The 20,525-nt window shown below is 36.8% G+C and overlaps 1 protein-coding gene across 7 annotated transcripts in view; it reads right to left on the bottom strand.

The window, feature by feature from the left end:
• Positions 1-20,525, bottom strand: part of LOC143249169 (non-homologous end-joining factor 1-like) — a 45,835-nt gene that overhangs the window by 14,663 nt on the left and 10,647 nt on the right. For 4 of the 7 annotated variants that reach the window (XM_076498621.1, XM_076498618.1, XM_076498620.1 and 1 more), the window contains exons 5-7: positions 8,708-8,769; positions 5,619-5,736; positions 2,530-2,630 (exon numbers count right to left, since the gene is read on the bottom strand). In XM_076498621.1, the coding sequence (XP_076354736.1) occupies positions 2,530-2,630; positions 5,619-5,736; positions 8,708-8,769 (281 nt within the window). Of the gene's footprint in view, positions 1-2,529; positions 2,657-5,618; positions 5,737-8,707; positions 8,770-20,525 lie in introns of all 7 variants that reach the window. The other 3 variants (XR_013027612.1, XM_076498622.1, XM_076498623.1) reach the window with 3 other exon arrangements.

The raw sequence follows: 20,525 nt of genomic DNA, 5'->3' as shown, positions 1-20,525 counted from the left end.
GTTTGGAATGTATGGTCATACCCTACAATTACAATAACCTGCCTTGATGGTGGCAGGCAGATGTGGTGACGTAAATGTGAGAATGAGGATATTGGTCGGCACCATAATTCCATCTTTGCGAGTGGGTATATGCCTCGTTGCAGAAACTCCTTGGGTGGAGAAACCAGCAAGAATCTCTGACTGTGGGATGTTCTTCAAAGCCCTCTCAGCAATAACTCCTCATAATGAATTCAAAGTAGCATGAGGTGTAACCTCAATAGGTATATCCCCAATGGCCTTTAAATGCAAGAGGAGTTCATTGTTTGAGATGTGGATGTTTTCACCAATATGTCAACAGATCAAAGCTTCTTTACTGACTTTGAGAGCTAGCAAGTTCCTCTAGTCCCTTCTGAATGAAAAAGGGAGACATTTAACCTAAAGGTTTGTCTGAAAGTGAATGCAATATAAGAAAATAAGGTACAACAGGTGGTACAGATGGTGAGGATTGCTGCTCAGAATCTTCAAGACGTGGTCATTTACCTATAGACTGTTTTTTTCACTATTTTATTACGATTTTTAATTGGAGTATCCATAATAATGAGGGAAATTTCGGTGCCCACTGACCCCACCCACCATGGAGCCCTACAAGGGGATTCAGTACAGTGTCAAACAAGAACACTGCAGCAACGCCAGGGTTTCGTGAGCAAGAAACAACAGCATCAGATATAATGTCCACAACACCTGATGAGAACATCCAACACTGGTTCTTGGTTGACCCTAACCCAAGTGAACAAGCCAAAGTGGTGTGTTCGGGTTGGATCCCTCAACCACCAGGTTCCTCTTCTCCCTTCACAGGTTGCCACGCACTACAAATACGTGGATAGATGTTTAGATCATAGAGGAGGTAAACTGAAAGAACAGAACCTTCCCTGGGAGGTCCCCTCACCACGTACAGGAATCCACACCGAGGGGCTGTAGCAGTGGAATGGAGTACAGCAGCATATGACCAAGATTGAGTGGGGGACAATAATTTCCAAGCCTCTGAATAAGAGATATTATTTACAATCTTCAAACATTGTACCTCTTTCTCTTCCACCTACTTTGGGTAAAAATGAAAATACAATGGGTGTGAGCCGCTACATTCATAAGTGTCATGTTCTTTGCCACCTCAACAAGCACATGTTAAATATCCATGACAAGAGGTCTTTTAATATCCAAATATCTTGTACTGAAAACATTGGAGAGGGTTTGGAACATATGGCCTAACCTTACAATTTAAGTATCCTGCTTTTATAGTGGTGATGTGAATGTCAAAATAATTACCTTTGTAGGTAGCATTATTACATCTTTATGAATGGATATTTGGTGCACCACAAAAACGCCTTGGCTGGAGAAACCACCAAGTATCTCCAACATGGAAATGTTCTTTAGATCCCTCCCAACCATAATTCCTTTGCAAGAATTCAATGTTTCATAAGAAGTAACCTCGACAGGTATATCCCCAATACTCTTTGAATTCAGGAGGAATTTCATATATTGTCAAATTGTTTTCACCAAAATGTCTTCAGATTGTAACTTCCTTTCTGACTTAGGGGAGTCAGCAAGCCCCTCTAATCCATTTGAAATAAGAAATGGAGACATTTGCCCTAAGGATTATTTGGATAAGGAAATCATGATTAGAAATCAAGGTACAGAATCTGACTGTAAAGGTCACTGTACAACAGGGTCGTTCATGCATGGTCGTTTTCTGATAATCTGCTTTTCCTCAATTTTTTCATTTTATTTTTTTTCATGGATGGGGATATCCATAATAAAGGGAATACATTTCAATGCCCACTGTCCCCACCCACCAAGGAGCCCTATGAGCAGATAAGATAAAGTAAGATTGACATGAACTTGTGAGTTCCAAATGTGGAAAGGAAGAAGAAAGAAAACCTTCCACAAACTAAGTATAGATTACAAACAAACAGTTGTCAAAAACTGAAATACTGATCATTGACACGACCTACAAAATTACACACGTGCACATGCCAGTGCGAAATGAAGAAATAACGAGTAAACAATGAGTACAAAAGTAAGCAAGCTGTGCTAGAAGGGTGTCACACCATTATTAGTGGAGGGTCATCACCTGCTCATTTCCATATCAAAGCATAGCTATATCACATTAAAACACAAGTTTATATATAGGGTATCACAAAATAGAGGAAAGCTAATATCCAAGTGTATTGAAATCTAACTTATTTTTATCAGCTGTGTAGTAATGTGTTACCTGTGCTAAGCCAACCAGGTGTTTTTTTAGGAACTAAATATGTAATGATAACAATTTATAATAATAAAAAGTAAGATAATTTAACAGAAAGACTACCCACAATAAAATGATATTTCATTTGTATCAAAAAGCCAAGAAAAAAAACTTTCCAAACTATTTGAACATACTTTAAAAGATACAAGTTTTAATTTCAAACACCTTCTAAATGTTTTAAATTACAAGGTAACTTTACTTAATATTATTTTTTCATAAAACTAATTGCAACAGATAAAATAATATACCTTTTGACAGCACGATGAAAGATTATGAAGAATTGCAATTTCCTCAAGAGTTTTAGTCTTGGTTATCTTGTCATTACATTGTTCAGTCTGTTCAGTATCTGCTGTACAGTTAATATGTAGAGATTATCTTGAAATCAAAGTGGTAAGATCATTTATATCAATTTAGAAATTTTATAGTTAATTGTTTTAATAAAAGAATTACTTCATCCAAAACTTTTGCACCATTCCTAAACAAAGAATACTCTATTCTCATCATTCAAACTTAGTAAACTGCAGCTAGTATTATATACAATATGTTTAATTACACTCAGAAAACAATACACGCTCTTACTGACCACAAAAAATCTGAAGAACCTACAACTGATGCAAATTGCCACAATACCATTATAATAATATATGGTTTTAATCATGTTGAGACCATTATAAATCCAAAGTAAATAATTAGTACTAACTTTAAATCATCTGATGCTACAAACCACACTCTCATTAAAAATTTAAGAAATTATTGCAGCTTATGTTGTCATCTCCATTGCTTTTCAAAAATCATTGTACAGAGTTTCATAAGTATGAATCTCAAATGTTTTAGTAATTATATAAATTGTAACTTTTTTTTGTCAGTTACAAAATTTACTGGGATTAAACATTTTGCATTGTTACATTTTCCAAATGGCCTCTCTTAAGCTCCCAATCAGTCAGAACATCAGAGAGATTGTGTGAACCATTGTTCTCAGATTCAATAATTTGGAATTGGGTACCAACCAATAGTGCAATGGTTTACTATGACTAAAGATAGAAAGCATAAGCCAATTGTAAGGACAGAACTACAAGTATAGGTGTGCATTTTAATTTTTATCTTACTGTGGTTGTTCTGCAGAAATGGATGGGTCAGTTATATAGATACACCTCTGAAACAGTCTGACAGAAAATCTCATCTCAAAGAGAGGCATTAAGCAAAGGAGGGTTTCACAATTTTTGCACTCCTCTCACGTAAAGTGGTTTCTAGTAAGTATTCATAAAGAGTCAATGACAGCCATTTGAAAGAATCCAATGACACCACACATAATTAATGTAGTATTTTGTTCCACTTGTTGTATGGGAATTTGGAGGTTTTATTTGTTTGTTTTGATGTGACCTGCCCCCTTGTTTTTTCTCTTTTTTTCTTTTTTAACAGTATATATAAAATGAACCATGCACACCTGATAGTGTCACAAAGAAAATGTGGTAGATCAGTAATGCAGGTATAAATGAAAAATCTATGGGTTAAAGAACTGAAGAAAGACCATTCATGAGCAGCCCCACATCAGGATGCCAATGAATCAAGAACATCCCCACATACTGGTGCAGTGAGAAGAGAGGCAAGACTTAGGTCAAGAAGAGAATAAGAAGGGAGATGGACACTAAAAAGGAAAGCATCCAAAGTGAGGAAATTTCACAGAGAAACCACATCAAAACAGAGCAAAGGAATAAATAGAAGACACTCAGAAAAACAAATTAAATAGAGGTACATGTAGACAGATGTAGGGGAGTCTGACACTTATGGCATGCACAAAAAATTCCATGACAGTTACATGTGAGGTAATAGCTATTAGTGGTGCAGACACAAGTAACATTTCTGAAACGTCTTTTTTTAATGCAAATAATTAACTTTGTCACTGTTACTAAATAAACAAGCACTCTGCACAGCAAACAACAAAAACAATTTGTTTTGTATTATCAAGTTTTTTTCAAATTCAGCCTAAATGGCAGTTACTAGTAACAAAAACTGATAGCAGAAAATTATGAGATTAAAGTAACCATAAAAAAAACATACAAATCACTCACCAAATCCATTAAAATCCAACAAAGCACTGTAAAAACATTTTCTCAAGACCTCTATAGAGCATATTAAAAGTGTAAGTAAACCAAACATGACTAAAAATATTGTATATTTAGGCATTAAAAAAAACAACTAAAAATTCAAATTGCCCATTGAAACATAGTAATATGAAAGTCTTATTATTCAACCATTTAATAAGTATTATCCTTTCTATTTGTTATAACTAGCTATATTGGGAACCAAGAATCCTCAATAAAACTTCTGAAACAAGAAAAGCATAAAGGTATTAAAAAAATATTAAGTCAAGTATTGTGATGTACAACATTTTACTGGTTTAATTTTTATTTGTTTATGTACAAGAGAAACATTTAGTCTCTGAGAATTCCAAGACACAGTGACTTTTCTTCCCATTAGATTTCCAAACTAAAATAAGGTTGAATATTATGCAGATATGGTATTTAAGCATATTACATATTTTCCTCTCTTATGTTAATATAATACTGTTTTAAATTTATCAGTTGTTTTGATACGTGCAGTTTACACAACATATGTTAAGTTAAATATACATGTAAAAACAGCTAGTTTGGGTTGAGAAAATTTTTATGTGGAGGAGCGAACAACGTTTCGACCTTCTTTGGTCATCGTTAGGTTTACAAAGAAAGAAAGAGGTAACAGACCAATAGCTGACCACATGTTTAAAGGGGGTTGTGTAGGAATGTAGAGGGCGTGCTTAGATGTTTGATTATATTTATTAATATAGGTATAAAGGTGTTCCTTTGTATAGGTTTATTTTGGGCCTGAGTTGTTGTATAAGTAAGGCTTCTTTAATTTTGCATTTATTTATGTCTGTTTCCATAGAAAACACCCAAATACTAAATAAAGAAACAACAAACATAAACAAATGCAAAACCTTAACCAGCAATGTTTGAAACCTTGTTCTCCAGTACCTTTACAAAATAGAACAGGTTTCACTATATACAGACAAACGTGTCATCCAACCAGCAATATCTAAAAGATTTGTTGTTTAGTATCTTTGAAAACTGAAAGAAGGTCACATTTTATGCAGATAAGTGGTTTACTCAAACAGCAAATGCAGTAAGGTTATATAAACAAGTGGATTAGACACATTTAAAGAAACCTTCATACGTCTGTGTCAAGAAATTACAATAGATAATGAACAGAAAATAAAGTGAAGCACAGTTTGATGAATCAAGCAGTGAGAAAACAAGTTATCATATTATCTTAATTTTAAATAAAAATGGAAAATTCAAACCTGTTAAACTTTTTAATGTTTTTGCCTCATCGGATGCTAAAACAACATATTTGTACAACTTCTGGGCATCTTTACTAAAAACATTAGAAACAGCCATCTTAAGGTTTTCAGCAACATCCTGAAATCATAAAAAACAACTATTAAAAATATTTGTATTATTCTTCAAAAAAATATGAGAACCATGCCAAACAATTACAAATACTCAAGTTATCTACAGTCAATATTTTACAGTTTACAGTAGTTATTATAGTAATAGCTTTCACTCTGTTATATACAGACAGCATTTCACACCCCACAGCAACCACTGTAGTGATAGCTTTTCCTCATATTATATTCAATCAATAATTTACACCCTACAATAGTAATTACAATGATAGCCTTCATATCACCTGTGGTTAGTATTTTATACTGTACAGTAGTCATTACAATGATAGTTGTTACCTGTTGTCAATATTCTACAACTGACAATAGAGTTTAAAATAATATCTTTTCCTATGTTACCTACAACTTAATACTTCAATATCAACTGTTTAAAAACTGTTTGCAACCTTTAATCAGAATGCAGTTAGAAATACCTTTAAATATTTTACAATAGATCTTTACCTTTAGCTTTATTATTACTTACTGGTGAAATTTAATTGAATTGATGGCAAGTGCCTGCTGTAGAAACACAAACATAGAGGACAATATTTCAAAAGTCTTCCACCTTTCCCATTCAGCTCAGTGTGTATGGTGTTGTCAATCTTTATAGAATTCTGGTAGACTGTGAAGTGTATGTTATAACTGACACTATGGTTATGAAAACTTGCCAGCCTTTCTAGGACATCTTAATACACTTCACCAGGAAAACAGTGTTATAAAACAGCCTACTATTTCATTACATACTCATCAACAGACAAGACAGAAAAGTCACCACAGCTGTATATAGAAAAGCAACACACATAAACATACCTACACTTCCAACCTTGATAAAGCACAGTATAATCCAATGCCTAATAAAGAGAGCAGAAACAAACTGCAATAAGACATCATTTAAACATAAAACCAAAAGACAATAGAGTGCTTTAAATAAAATGAGCACACCTCCTCCTTCTTCAAAACTCCCTGAAAATGACCACAACTGAAAAAAAACATGAGGAAGAAAACTACCACTACTACTACTTACCTGCAAAAGTTCAGTAAAAAATTCAAATACATTGCTAAGAAATTCAACATATACATCTGTTGGAAATCTTACAGGACATTAATATCCATTCTTGTGAAAAACAAGGAGAAACCTACCAATGAGATACACAAAAAACATCATTTATGAAATTCCAAGTTCTTACAACAAAACATACATTGAAGTAATGGGAAAAAACTTACAACAAGAATAAACAAACATAAAGATAGTACAACACTCACAAAAATACATAATTCACCAATTGCAGAGCACACCATGTGAACTGGGCACAAAATAAACTTGGAAAAAATAGACCTGAAGATAAAAAAAACATTCAACATGTTGTCCTCTATGCTTGTGTTTCTACAAACAGATAGTTACCATCCATTCAACTAAATTTCGTCATCAATACTCAGACTAAACAATCTATTAAAGAAAGACAACTTACTGCAAAACAAATTATTAGAGTTAACTGTCTCTCAAATCACTAAAGCATTTATAATATTTCAAAGGTATTCTTCACAACAAACATTTTACTAATAACAACTGTAATTCTCTGTAAAACTATAGATTCTCTACAACCAACTACTATGATGACTGAAAGGTAAGTACATTATCCATGACATGTGTTGTTCTATGCTTTCCTTAGACTGTATAAAACATAATTTACTATAAAAATAAGTATATCTACTTTTTCCACAACACAATATACTGTGGTGGTAATTGCTTCCAGATTCTCCATAACAAAACTTATTCAAGGGATAAATGTCTAAAGTTGTGCAAGTAATTTCAGATAGACTGAATTAAAATGCTTATGAGTAGGTTAAGTTATCAGTAGTAAATGAAAGTTACAAACTTAGCTGACAAATAAAAACATAGCATATCCATTGTTTTATTTGGGTATGATGGAATATTGTACAAATTAAAATATTTAGTGAAGAACACAGAATCCTAAATATTTTCTTAACACTGTCTTAATGCAAAGTACTTTATAAGATACATGGAAATGCAGACTATAAACGTACTAATAGGAGACATAAAATAACATCCATGTGGTGAAGCTTTATAAACCCACTGCATTAAGGTTAATTCAGTTTTACCTGAATATATCACAATATAACAGCTGCATTTCCTATATATTAAAATTGTATTTTTACTCATATAAACTAAAACATCATAATATTGACAGCTTTCTTTAACTCTAATTACAATAATTATATGTACTGCCCAACATTATCTTAAATCCTATGATCAAAACAGCCTTACAGATGAATTCTTCTCTTTGATGTTTGTCTTCACAAATAGTTTTGACATACTAACATCTTTAAAACAGTTCCTACCACATGAAGGAATGGACTTCAAACAGTCAGTAAGCAAAAAGTACTACACTGAGCTGTAGAATTACAATTTTCTTCAACATCACAGTTGGTATGTCATTACTTTTCCTTGTTCAAAACATGTGCATACATAGTAATCAAACTTTTGCTTCTTCATGACAAGAATTTAATCCAGAATCTATTACACACCAGACTATATTGCCTGAACTAAAGAATTAACCTGATATTTACTGTTATTATGGCACTTTTTAACAACTCAAACTACTACATTCTTGCTCTCTCATAGGATGAGAACTAGCAAAGTATTAATTTGTTTTAGGTAATCCTCTTGGTGCATCTTCTTCAAACAGGATCAAACCCAGAGTCTCAAGAGTAAAGAAAGTGCTATAAAATTCAGCTAAATGGTTAGGTAGCTAGCTATCACTTATAAAGAACTTTTAATATCTCAAGTACCACATGTAATTCTGCATATAATTCAGATAACCTCAGGAAGTAATCACTCTGAGCAGATCCGTGGAGTGGTTTCCCAATAACCCAAGTATAAATTTGAAAATTAAAATGTAATAATGTAGAAATATTACAAGACTTACTTTCATGTTATTCATGTCATTTCTAAAGGTTTCTTCATTAAAAGGTAATGTTTCCATCTGCCCTAAAGAGAAAAAATTAAAGTGAAAGTTATTTCAAATACTGGCTCTGAATTGTTTAACTAATAACTCATGAAAATGTTTCACTCCCAAAGGCTCAATATTCTTGTAATTGTGTGAACAAAAAGGAACACAATGAGGATTCAATAACATCAGAAAAATATATGACGTTTGCATTACAAATTACTCTCATAACAAATACAGATTATCCATAAGAAATATTGGTAAGCTTACTTATTTCAAACACTTATGAATACTTATACATTTTGTATGTTTTTGTAATATTAGTATATTGTTCTTCTGTACATGAGCACAAAATGCATATGACTTCAAATTTTCAAACACTACTTGATTTTAACCATCAGAAAATAAAAGTATATTAAGTTCAAATTTCTGATATTAACTCCACTAATTAGAGTATCAAATACTTTGATCTTCCCTGATTTATCCATCATTGTAACAGATGGACTTTGTACATGCAAACATCCAAGATATACAGACATGAGGTTGCATTTTTTTACACCAAAAATGTGCTTTCAACAGATACTTACCTCCCCTCACAAAATACCTTTCTTTGCCTATTGCTACCCTCTATCAATGTATATTTTTAATGCCACTAACATTTTAACTCCTGCTTCTGCAAATTTACATGTAAATTATCATGCAGTTACTCTCCACCAAAGAGACACCACCACCCGTATTGTAAACAGTGCCCTCTTCACATCTGCACTCATTAATCACTTTATAAATGGTCAGATGACCTACATCACATATTATCACAAGTGGGGAACTGAGTGGGAAATGTAAGTCATAAGAAAGGTAAGTATCTATTAAAATACATTTTCAGTGTAGGAAAATGCTAACTTTTAATATATGTTACCTACCAAGAATAGCAAGAATCTCACACCAAACTGGTAGAGAGCCAATAAAAAAAAAGATCCTCCCTTTAAGAAGTGCTCAAACTGAAATTGGAAGGTGTGGAACCAAAAGAAAAAACATCACATTTCAGCAGATGAACTCACCACATCTGATCCAGGTATGCTCTTCACTCTTTCTTGACAATAGCATGAAAATAAAAGGTGGAAAAACATGAAGGAATCCCACAATAGAATGATCAGGGTGTTGTGTGGTTGGGGCACAACAGACAGTAATAGCAGTTCAACCTCATCCAAAACCAAGGGCTATCTGGAATTGTACATCAGAATCAAGGTAGGTAGAAGATTACCTACCTCTTTGCCTCAAAACACAAACTGATAGGAAAATCAATTTTCCATTCCAAAGTTTTTCACCATTTGTAAACACAATGCTGGAAACTGACATCCAGCAGTCAACAGGAAAAGAGATTGCAAACTTGAAGTGATTCTCCAGTCAAAGCAACAGGTATTCGTCATCCAGTCCACAGTAGGACAAAAACTGTTCTTGTTTTGAATTAAGCACAAAACTACACAATGAGCTATCTGTGCTCTGTCCACCACGGGTATCGAAACCCGGTTTTTAGCGTTGTAAATCCGCAGATATACCATTGTGCCACCAGGGGGTAAAACAATACTGGCCAGCGCACATGTAAGAACTTATTTAGCTGACCAGCCAGAAATGCACAATCCAAAGGATGTTTGGGTAAAGGATCATCTCAGCCTTATGACTTAACAGAGTGCTTCAACCAGAACCCAGAATCATCTGGAATTGTACATCAAGTCTGCAGTAAGGAAGACATTATGCCATCTAAAACATAATACTAATCATGGCCAGACCATTTCCAACTAAAACCAGAAACTGGTTGAAAGGTAGAATGCCATGGTTGGAAGAAACAATAGTTAAGATATATAAACAGTAACACAGTATATTTCTACAACCAAAACCCAACAGCATCTGAAACTGTATCAGGTCTGCTGAAAAAAGTGTCATACATTAGTGAAACATGCAAAATGCTACCACCATATTCTCAACTGAGTGATATGATTCATCACATAGAAGGACAGGTCTCCATGGTGCACTACCCCAGTGGCGGGGAACTGGTAAGTGATAACGACTCCCATACTCCACTAGATGAAAATGCTTTGGTTGGTTGGTTAGTTTGGTGTTTTATAGAGCAAAGCAACTAGCCTATCTGCACTAAGCATCCGGTAAAAAGTTAAAATTAAAGTAAAATTGCTAAAATTCATAAAAAGAAAAAGGTTAAACAAAATAAGGTTTAATTATTGAAATAAAAACATAAATAGCATTAAATTCAATTTTTACATCTAGTCTACAGCTGTAAGAAAAACTACAGTAATACAAATTGTAAAGGATTTTCAGTAACATAACTGTAATTATCATAACTCACCAGCATGACTAACAGGTAAGTTCAAAATTCAGCATCAGTCACCTGAAGTTGGCCTTTCCGGTCCTGGTTGAGTTATATGACATTATGGCCATTTTCAGAAAGTAAAGTAATACAAGTTTTAAAATACTTGTAGCAAAAGTTTACTTATTATAACTCCCCAGGATGACTAACAGGTAGTTCAGACATTAGCATTAGTGACCTGAAGATGGCCTTTCCAGTCCTGGTTTGAAGGTATTTGATGTAACGGCCATTTTCTAATGTCAAATTGAACTAAATGTACTTTGATTCTTAAAACGGAATCACATTAGAAAAAGGTCTGATGTATAAATTAAAAAAAATTTAAATAGCATTAAAAAGATTAATGGTCTTTAAAAAACTAAAAATATTTCTAAGGTGGACAGTGTCACCATTACCAATAACACTGTCTAATGTTACAGATAAACTGTGGGACAAAACATTTAAAATGGTGCTATCATTGAGTCATAATGACAGCAAGACATTGTTTTCTTTTATCTGAGACTGATGCACCAATGTGTTAAAAAACTGTGACCAATGCATAGTCTAGTTAGGACAACTTCCTCTTTCCTGTCCTTACGGAATCAAGACGGCCAAAGTCCAAAAGGGTTTTTGTTGGAAAAGCTTGTTTTCACATTTCTCATTCCATGGATGTTAAACAGAAGTGGGCCAGTCGGTTTTCAATATCGGCGACAAGAAGGGGAAAACTAACAAGAAGCGATTCCGAGGCCGGTAGAGAACTAAGCGAGTCAGTATAAAAGTGAAATTTGAGTACTGCTCAGCTTCTATGTGATACAGAGCAAGACAAATGGCGTACAGTTCAGCAGTGAACACAGAAACTGTAGAGTGGATCTGGTGCACAACCACCGAACCACGATAAACCATGGTAAACCCCATGGCAGTCACCTAATTTTGAATCATCTGTATAAATAGGAATGAAAGGATGGTTTCATTTGGTAAATAGAAGATGGTACTTCCAATCGGGAGTATCTGCTTTTCTCAGATGACTTAAAGAAAGGCCGCATGGGGACTGTAATAAGCCATGGTGGTATGGGCTGACCAGTGGACACAGCAATGTTATCCAAGGACAGACCCAATTCATCCAACTGCACCTGGATACAAAGACCAAAAGGAGCAATGGTAGATCGTCTGTTCTAAAAAGCACGGGCCCACCAAGAAAGGAAAACACAACCCCATGTGGGGATGCTGTGGTAAGGAATGAAGTTTCAAAGCATACAGTAAAGACAGTTGCAAACAACAGAGGTGTAGAGCAGGTTCAAGAGACTGTGTATAAGCTCTGAACTAAGAAAGTACAGAAAGACCCCATGCAGAGTCAAAATCCCTGATGATCAACGGGGTCCAGCATCTTCAAGACCAAGGTCCTGGCAGAGCCACAGACCAGTGATCCATAGTCTAGTTTCAATTGAATAAGAGCATGATATATCTTTAGCAAAGAACATCGATCCACTCCCCAAGTGCTGGTAGAGAGGACACAGAGGATGTTCAGTGCTCTTGTATATTTGACTGGTAGCTGATTAATGTGCGGTATTAAAGTAAGTGTACGGTCAAAGATAAGCCCCAAGAAGTTTGTCTCAGGGACCACAGGTAGCACAAATTCACCAAGTGAGAGAAGTGAAAACCATTTGCTGTGGGTCCACTTCAGTAAACAATTGAGAGCAGTCTGTACCTGCTGCTCAATACACCACATCTTTGACGACTGACATGACATATGAAAGTCGTCGACATAGAGCCCGTTTTGCAACAGTAAGAGGAAGTTCAGTGATGGCATTCATCTTTTTAGTATAAAGTGTAACACTCAAAACACAGCCCTGAGGGACTCTGAGATCCTGTAGAAAAGAATAGAAAAGTGTTGAACCCACAAGAACTTGAAATCACCTGTTCATTAAAAAAATTTTAATAAACATGGGCAAGTGGCCACATAACTCATATAAGTAGAGGTCTCGCAAAATGCCATACCTCTATGTTGTATCACAAGCCTTCTGAATGTCAAGGAATATTGATACAAAATGTTGTCGACAGTCCAAGACAAATCAGGAGGTCCATGGTGAAATGCTGTCATCAGAACCCACAGTGAGTGGGCGAGAGGAGGTTGTTTGATTCAAGAAACCAAACAAGATGAGCATTAAGCATCCTCTCTAAGTTCTTAGAGAGGCAGCTTGTCAAAGCAACTGGACAGTAATTTGAAGGAATCTTGGGATCCTTCCCAGGCTTAGAGAAAGGTAGGACAACAGCCCAGCACCAGGTATCAGGAAAAATCCAGTTAAAAATATTCAGAAGAATAGCAAGAGAAGCAGGAGATAGATGGCACAGAATTGTGCAGTGTATATTATCAGGTCTGACCGATGTACTGCTAAATCAATGAAGCAACCAGTCTGAGTTCCAACATTGTAAAGGGATGATTATAGTCAGAGACAATCAGCTTAAAAGGAAAAAGGTGATAAATCTGCCTGAGTCTTGATTGCTAAGAAGGTGGAGGATGAAGCAGAAGTGCTAGATACCTGGCAAAATCTTTCACCTAGAGTATTGGCAATGCTCTGGGTATCAGCTACTTCATGGCCATCAGAGAGCACAAGATTGAGAGGGGGACAGAATTATACTGCCAACTGACTTTTTGAATCTTGTCCCACATGACTTTGAAATTAGTGATAGAAGATATGCTGGTTGTGAACTTAATCCAAGAGTCCTTCTGGCTTTGACGTCTTATCCACAGAGCATGTGCACAGGCTTGCTGGAAAATGATGTGGTTCAAGAGTGTGGGAAACCTATGAAATGTATCCCAAGCCAGTTTTTGAGCCTTCCATGCCATGTGGCAGGCAGGATTTCACCATGGACAAGGTTATCATGGAAAGCATGTCAAAGTTTTAGGAATACATTGAACACCTGCCTGTATATTATAGCAAGTTACTGCTGCCACACAGTCGTCTATTGATGGCTTACAGAGAGACAATGGCAAGAGCAGTGGAAGAGGGCCAATTTGCTTCATCCAGCTTCCATCTGGGCACATGGGTTGGGTGGCATTAACCACTGCCAGTCTTTCTCAAAATTATCAGAAAAATTATCACTGCCTCATGGGTTACTGTCAACCCACCATGAAAAGTGGGAGAACAGTGAAGGGGAGCAAATTCAGAGATCAATAGCAGTAGAGGACTGACTAGGTGCTTCAAAATAAGTAAAAGAACCAGTAATGAAATGAAAAAGGTTGTAATCAGAGGGCATATGCTCTATGGATCAATAAGGTCTTATTGATCATATGACTCTCCAGGTGACAGGTAGAGAGAACAAACAGTGATGGTGAGACCCAAGGAAACATGGATGGCTATGGCCTCCAAGGGTGTATCAGTGGCAAAAACAGGGTGGGCACAAGCTGATCAACCAACAGTGTCACCCCTTTATGCACTCGTCCATCACACAGCTTGTCATTTCTGTACAATGAAAACTGCCGAAAGGTGTCTGTATTGGCAGGTTTCAGAAATCTTTTCTGTAAGGAAAGGCATACTGGAAGGTAGGAAGCAATCAGTGTTTTGATGTCATCCAGATTAAAACGTAAACCTCGACAGTTCCATTGTATCAAGTTAGCCATTTTTATTTACGTGTACGTGAATTGGGTGGAGAACACTTCTGTTTATGATCACATCTTTTGTCCTTACTGTCCTTAATCGAGGGAGATCTATCGACCTCCATGGATCCTGGTCTGGGTCGACTGAGCAGGTCTTTGGAATTAGAAGGGGATTCCAGTGACTGAGAAGGTGAACAAATTATCATTTTGCATCTTGGGATGGGAGAAGAAGATGTACCTGAGGAAATGCCTCCACCTAGAAGCAAAGGAAGCGGACCTTAGGTTTTGCTGGAATGAATGTTAGGGACAGAGATGGGTGTTGAAGCTCATTTATAAACTTTTTTAACCATGGAGGTCAAAAGGCTTTTCATTTGGTTTGAGAATAATTCTTTTGGAGGCAAAGAGAGATCTGACTGCACTCCCACTGTAGTAGTGGAACAAAGTGCAACAGCATACATCTTTCGAGCCTCAGGGTTAGTAATGTTTTGAATTGTCTTCAAATGCTGCATCTCTTTTTTTTCCAACCATTTAGGGCAAGAACAAAAGTAGAATGGGTGGGAGCCATTGCAGTTCATACAATGAGGGTCCGTTTCATGCCCATAAGCATCATGGTCCTTGCCACCACAACAACTATACTTCAAGGAACCACGACATAAGGTCTTTGAGTGACTAAACCACTGATACTGGAAACATCTGAGAGGGTTTGGAATGTACGGCCATACCTTACAATTAAGATAACCTACCTTGACTGTGGCAAGTGGATGTGGTGATGGAAATGTTAAAATGAGGACAATGTTCATCATCATAATTCTATCTTTGCAAGTGGAGATACACTGCAGAAATTCCTTGGGTGGAGAAACCAGCGAGAATCTCCGACGTTCTGATGTTCTTCAAATCCTTCTCAACAATAACTCCTTGTCACAAATTCAAAGTAGCATGAGGCATAACTTTAATACCCCCAACTGCCTTTGAATATAAAAGAAGTTCACTGTGTTGAGATGTGGATGTTTCCACCAACATGTCACCAGAACAAAGATTTTTGACTGACTTTGGAGAGTCAGCAAGTTCCTTCTGAATGAAAAATGGAGATATTCGTCCTGAAGGTTTGTCTGAAAGAAAACGTAGTATAAGAAAATGATGTATAGGTGTTACAAATGTTAAAGATTGCTGCTCAGAATCTTCAAGACGTGGTCATTTACCTATGGACTGTTTTTTGAACATTTTAATTAATGTTTTATTTGGAGGATTCATAATAAAAAAGAATTTTTCAGTGCCCACTAATTTCATCCACCATGGAGCCCTAAGAGGGGATGCACTACAATACCAAACAAGGACACTGCAGCAATGCAAGGGTTTCATGAGCACTATACCCAAACACCAGCATCAGATACAATGTCCACAACACCTGTTGAGAACATTCAATGCTGGTACTTGGTTGACCCTAGCCCAAGTGACCCACCCGACTGACCGAAGGGGGCCACCCCAAGGCCTGTTTAGATCCCAGAAGCGGTAAACTGAAAGAACAGAACCTTCCCTGGGAGGTACCCTCACCACATACAGGAATCCAAACCGAGGGGAAAAATTCTCTGGAAAGTCTGAAGGACAGTATCACCAGAGATAGTACAATGGGTGACCATGATATCTTATTTTGAAAAGCAGGACTACCATATTGACAGAATCAAACACCAAATCCAGAAAGCATCTGGAATTGGACATCAGGTCTGTAGTAGGAAGTGGGCTATACATCAAACAGCAGAAGAACTGGGAAACAACCTCTGTCAGGTTTATTCACATTAGTCCATGATTGTAAAGTCTGGGACGAACATATTCATGAAGCAAAATACCAATAAAAACAACTACTAGAAATCTTATGAAACACCCCATCTCTACATGTACATAACCCAAGCCTGAAATGTAATTGTTCAGTCATAAATAATATTAAAAGAAAACATACAACCAACACCTTGTAGCATCTAGAACTGTAAATCAGGTATGCAGTATAGAGGATTGGTTGGTTGGTTAGCATTTTATGGCACAAAGCAACTATGCTATCTGCACCAAATAACTGATAAAAAAATTAAAAGTAAAATTATTAAAATTCTTAAAAAGAAATCATGTTAAAACAAAACAAAGTATAATTTTTGAATTAAAAACTTACATAGCATTAAAAAGGCCAATGGCTCATAAAGACTAACAACATTTGTAAGTTGGACAGTGTCACCATTGACAGTGACACTGTCAAACATCAGAGATAAACCTTGATACAAAACTTTTGAAATGGCATGACAGTAGAATGTGGATTATTGTGACTTGAGTATTATACAAACCACACATTGATGCATCAGTCTCAGATAAAAGAAAACAAGTTATAAAAACTGACCAATGTCTAGTTAAGAGAACTTTTTTCTGATCCTTACAGAAATAAGACAGCCAAAGTCCAATAGAGGGTTTTATCTGAAAAAGCTTATCTTCATGTAGCTCACTCCAAGTCAATTGCCAACTGGCACAAAGCCTAGCCTTGAACACAGGACCACAGTCCATGTATGAAACAAGCACAGCAATGATAGTTCCCGGGGAAGAAAGATTTAGCTGCAGTGTTAGCAAGCTCATTCCAGCAAATACCAACATGGCTTGGTATCCAGAAGAACTAAACAGAAGTAGATGCTAAAGAAAAATAGGCCAGCTGGTTTTGAATATCAGCAAGATCTAACATGAAGCAATTTCAGGGCCAGTAGAGAACTGAGTTGGTATAAATAGTGCAAATCGAGTACTGCTTAGCTTCTATGTGATCCAGGGCAAGACAAATGGTGTACAGTTCAACAGTGAACACAGAAACTGTAGAGGAGATTCTGTGCACAATTACTGAACCACAACAAACCAAGACAGAGCCCACAGTCACCTGTTTTCAAATCATCCATATAAATGGAAATGGTACAATGGTTTGAATGATGTTCAGCAAATAAAAGAGAGTACCTCCAATCAGAGTATCCACTTTTCTCAAATGACTCAAATAAAGGTCACATCTGGGGATGGTAATAAGCCATGGTAGGATGGGCTGACCAGTGAATATAACAATATCATCCAAGATCAGACCCAATTCATCCAACTGTGCCTAAACATGAAAGCCAAAAAGAACAATGGCAGATTGGCTGTTCTGAAAAAGCATAACCTACCATGGAAGGAAAACACAACCCCAGGTGGAATGCTGTGGTAAGGATCAAAGTTTTAAAACATACAGTAAAGACAGTTGCAAATGGCAGAGGTGTAGAGGAGGTTCATGAAGCTTTGTGTATAAACTTTAAACTGAGAAAGTGTGGAAAGCCCCCATGCAGAGCCAAAGCCCCTGATGATGAATGGAGTACAGCATCTTCAAGACCAAGGTCCTAGCAGAGCCATAGACCAGAAACCCACAGTCCAGTTTCAATCAAATGAGAGCACGACATATCTTTAGCATAAAACATTGATCTGCTCCCAAAGTGGTGAAAGAGTAGATACAGAGAATGTTCAGTGCTCTTGAACATTTGGCTCGTAGCTGCCTTATATGTGGTATAAAGGTCAGCTTAAGGTCAAAGATAAGTTCTAAGAACTTTGTCTCAGAGACCACGAGAAGCACAACTTCACTGACATAGAGTTCAGGATTGGAGTGAATACCTCATTGGCAGCAAAAGTGCATGCAAGTGGTTTTGGAGAGAGAAACATTAAAATCATTTGCTGTGATCCACTTCAGTAAACGATTGAGAACAGCCTGTAGCTGCTGCTCAATAAATCTCAAGTTCAACAACTGACATGAGATGTGAAAGTCGTTGACATACAACCAATTTATAACAGTAGTTGTCCAGTGATGTCATTAATCTTTATACTGAAAAGTGTCACACTCAAGACACACCCTGAGGGACTCCAAGTTCCTGTAGGAAAGAACGAGAAAGTGTTGAACTTTCACAAACTTGGAATCACCTGCCCATTAACATTTTTTAAATAAAAATGAGCAAATGGCCACTCTACCCATGCAGGTGAATGTCTTGTAAAATGCCCTATCTCCACAGTACTATAAGCCTTCTCAAGATCAAAGATCATTGACACAAGATGTTGTCACTTGAGAAAGACTTTTCTGATCGATGTTTCAAGTCAAATCAGGTGGTCCACAGAGAAGCGCTGTTGTCGAAATCCAAACTGGGTGGGCATTAACCATCCTCTCTATGGTCTTACAGAGACAGCTTGTCAAAGCAGCTGGACAGTAGTTTGCAGGAATCTTGGAATCCTTCTCAGACTTAGAGAAAGCTAGGACAATAGCCTAGCGCTAGGTATCAGGAAAAACATTGCCCTGCTAGATCCAATTAAAAACAACCAGAAGAAGTGGTAGTTTATATCATTAGGTCCAACCAGTGTAAATGGGCAGTTACAGTCATTTAAATGATCAGCTCAAGAAGAAAGAGCCGATCACTCTGCCTGAGTCTTGATGGCTAAGAAGGTGGAATATGACACAGAAGTGCTAGATACCTGGCTAAAGCTTTTGCCAAAAGTATTGACAATGCTCTGAGCATAAATAACTTCCTGGCCAAAGAGAAAGATCAAAAGGGGGGACAGAATTACACTGCCCACTGGCATTCCTAATCTTGTCCCATATGAGTTTGCAACTAGTAGTAGAAGAGATGCTGATTGTGAACTTAATCCAAGATTCCTTCTGGATATGATGTATTACCTGCATGGGCTTGCTGTAAAGCAATGCAGTTCGAAAGTGTGGGAACCATGAAAGGCATTCCAGACCAGTTTTGAGCCTTCCATGCCATGTGGTAGGCAAGATTCCATCACAGATGAGGATATCAGGAAAACCTTGTTGAGGTTTTAGAAATACAATTAGCTGCTGCTAGGATAATACAGTCAATCACTGCTGTTGTCTATCGATGGCTTACAGATGATGGCAGGATCAAGTTCCACAAGAGTAGTGATAGAGAGTCAATTGCCTTAAGCCAGCTTTCACCACAGCATGCAGGGCAGATGGCATCGACCATAGCCAGTCTTTCTCAACATAATAGGAAAATTATCACTGCTCTGTGGGCTACTATCATCCCTCTATGAAAGGTAGGAGAAAAGTGAAGGGGAGTAGACTGAGAGATCAATAGCAGTAAAAGACTGATTAGGTGCATGAAAATATGTATAAACACCAGTATTGAAGAGAAACAAGGTTGTGAACTGAGAGTACGCTCTCAGGAGTGATGCCTCAGCACCTCCCCAGAAGGGATTATGTCCATTAAAGTCCCTCAGGATTAAAAATGGAGATAGCAACAGTTCAACAAGAGCATCAAGGTCTGATTGATCATAGATCTCTCCAGGAAACAGGAAGAGAAAACAAACAGTGATGGTATGACCCAAGGAAACATGTATGATTACGGCCACCAAGGGCGTGTCAAGTGGCAAAGCCAGGGTAGGCACATGCTGATTGACCAGCAGTACCACACCTCCATGCACTTGTCAATCACACAATTTGTCATTTCTGTACAAAGAAAACTGCCGAAAGGTGACTGTATCAGCAGATTTCAGAAATGTTTCCTGTAAGGAAAGACATACAGGATGGTAAGAATCAATCAGTGCTTTGATGTAATTCAGATTAGAATATAAACTTTGACAGTTTCACTGTATCAACAAGGCCATTTTAACTTATGTATAGGAGAACTGGGTGGAGAGCCTATCTTTTTTTGACCACATATTTTTTCTTGATTTTCTTCATTTGAGGGAGGTCTATCATCCTCCACGGATCCTGCCCTGGATTGATTGAGTACGTCTATGTTGTTGAAAGAAGATTCCAGTGACTGAGGGCATGAACGAAAGATCATTCTGCATCTTGGGGC

Source organism: Tachypleus tridentatus, chromosome 4 (assembly GCF_004210375.1).
Source record: "Tachypleus tridentatus isolate NWPU-2018 chromosome 4, ASM421037v1, whole genome shotgun sequence".
Taxonomy (NCBI): domain Eukaryota; kingdom Metazoa; phylum Arthropoda; class Merostomata; order Xiphosura; family Limulidae; genus Tachypleus; species Tachypleus tridentatus.
The sequence above is the reverse complement of the archived record's forward strand: the minus strand, read 5'-3'. Positions and strand labels throughout refer to the sequence as shown.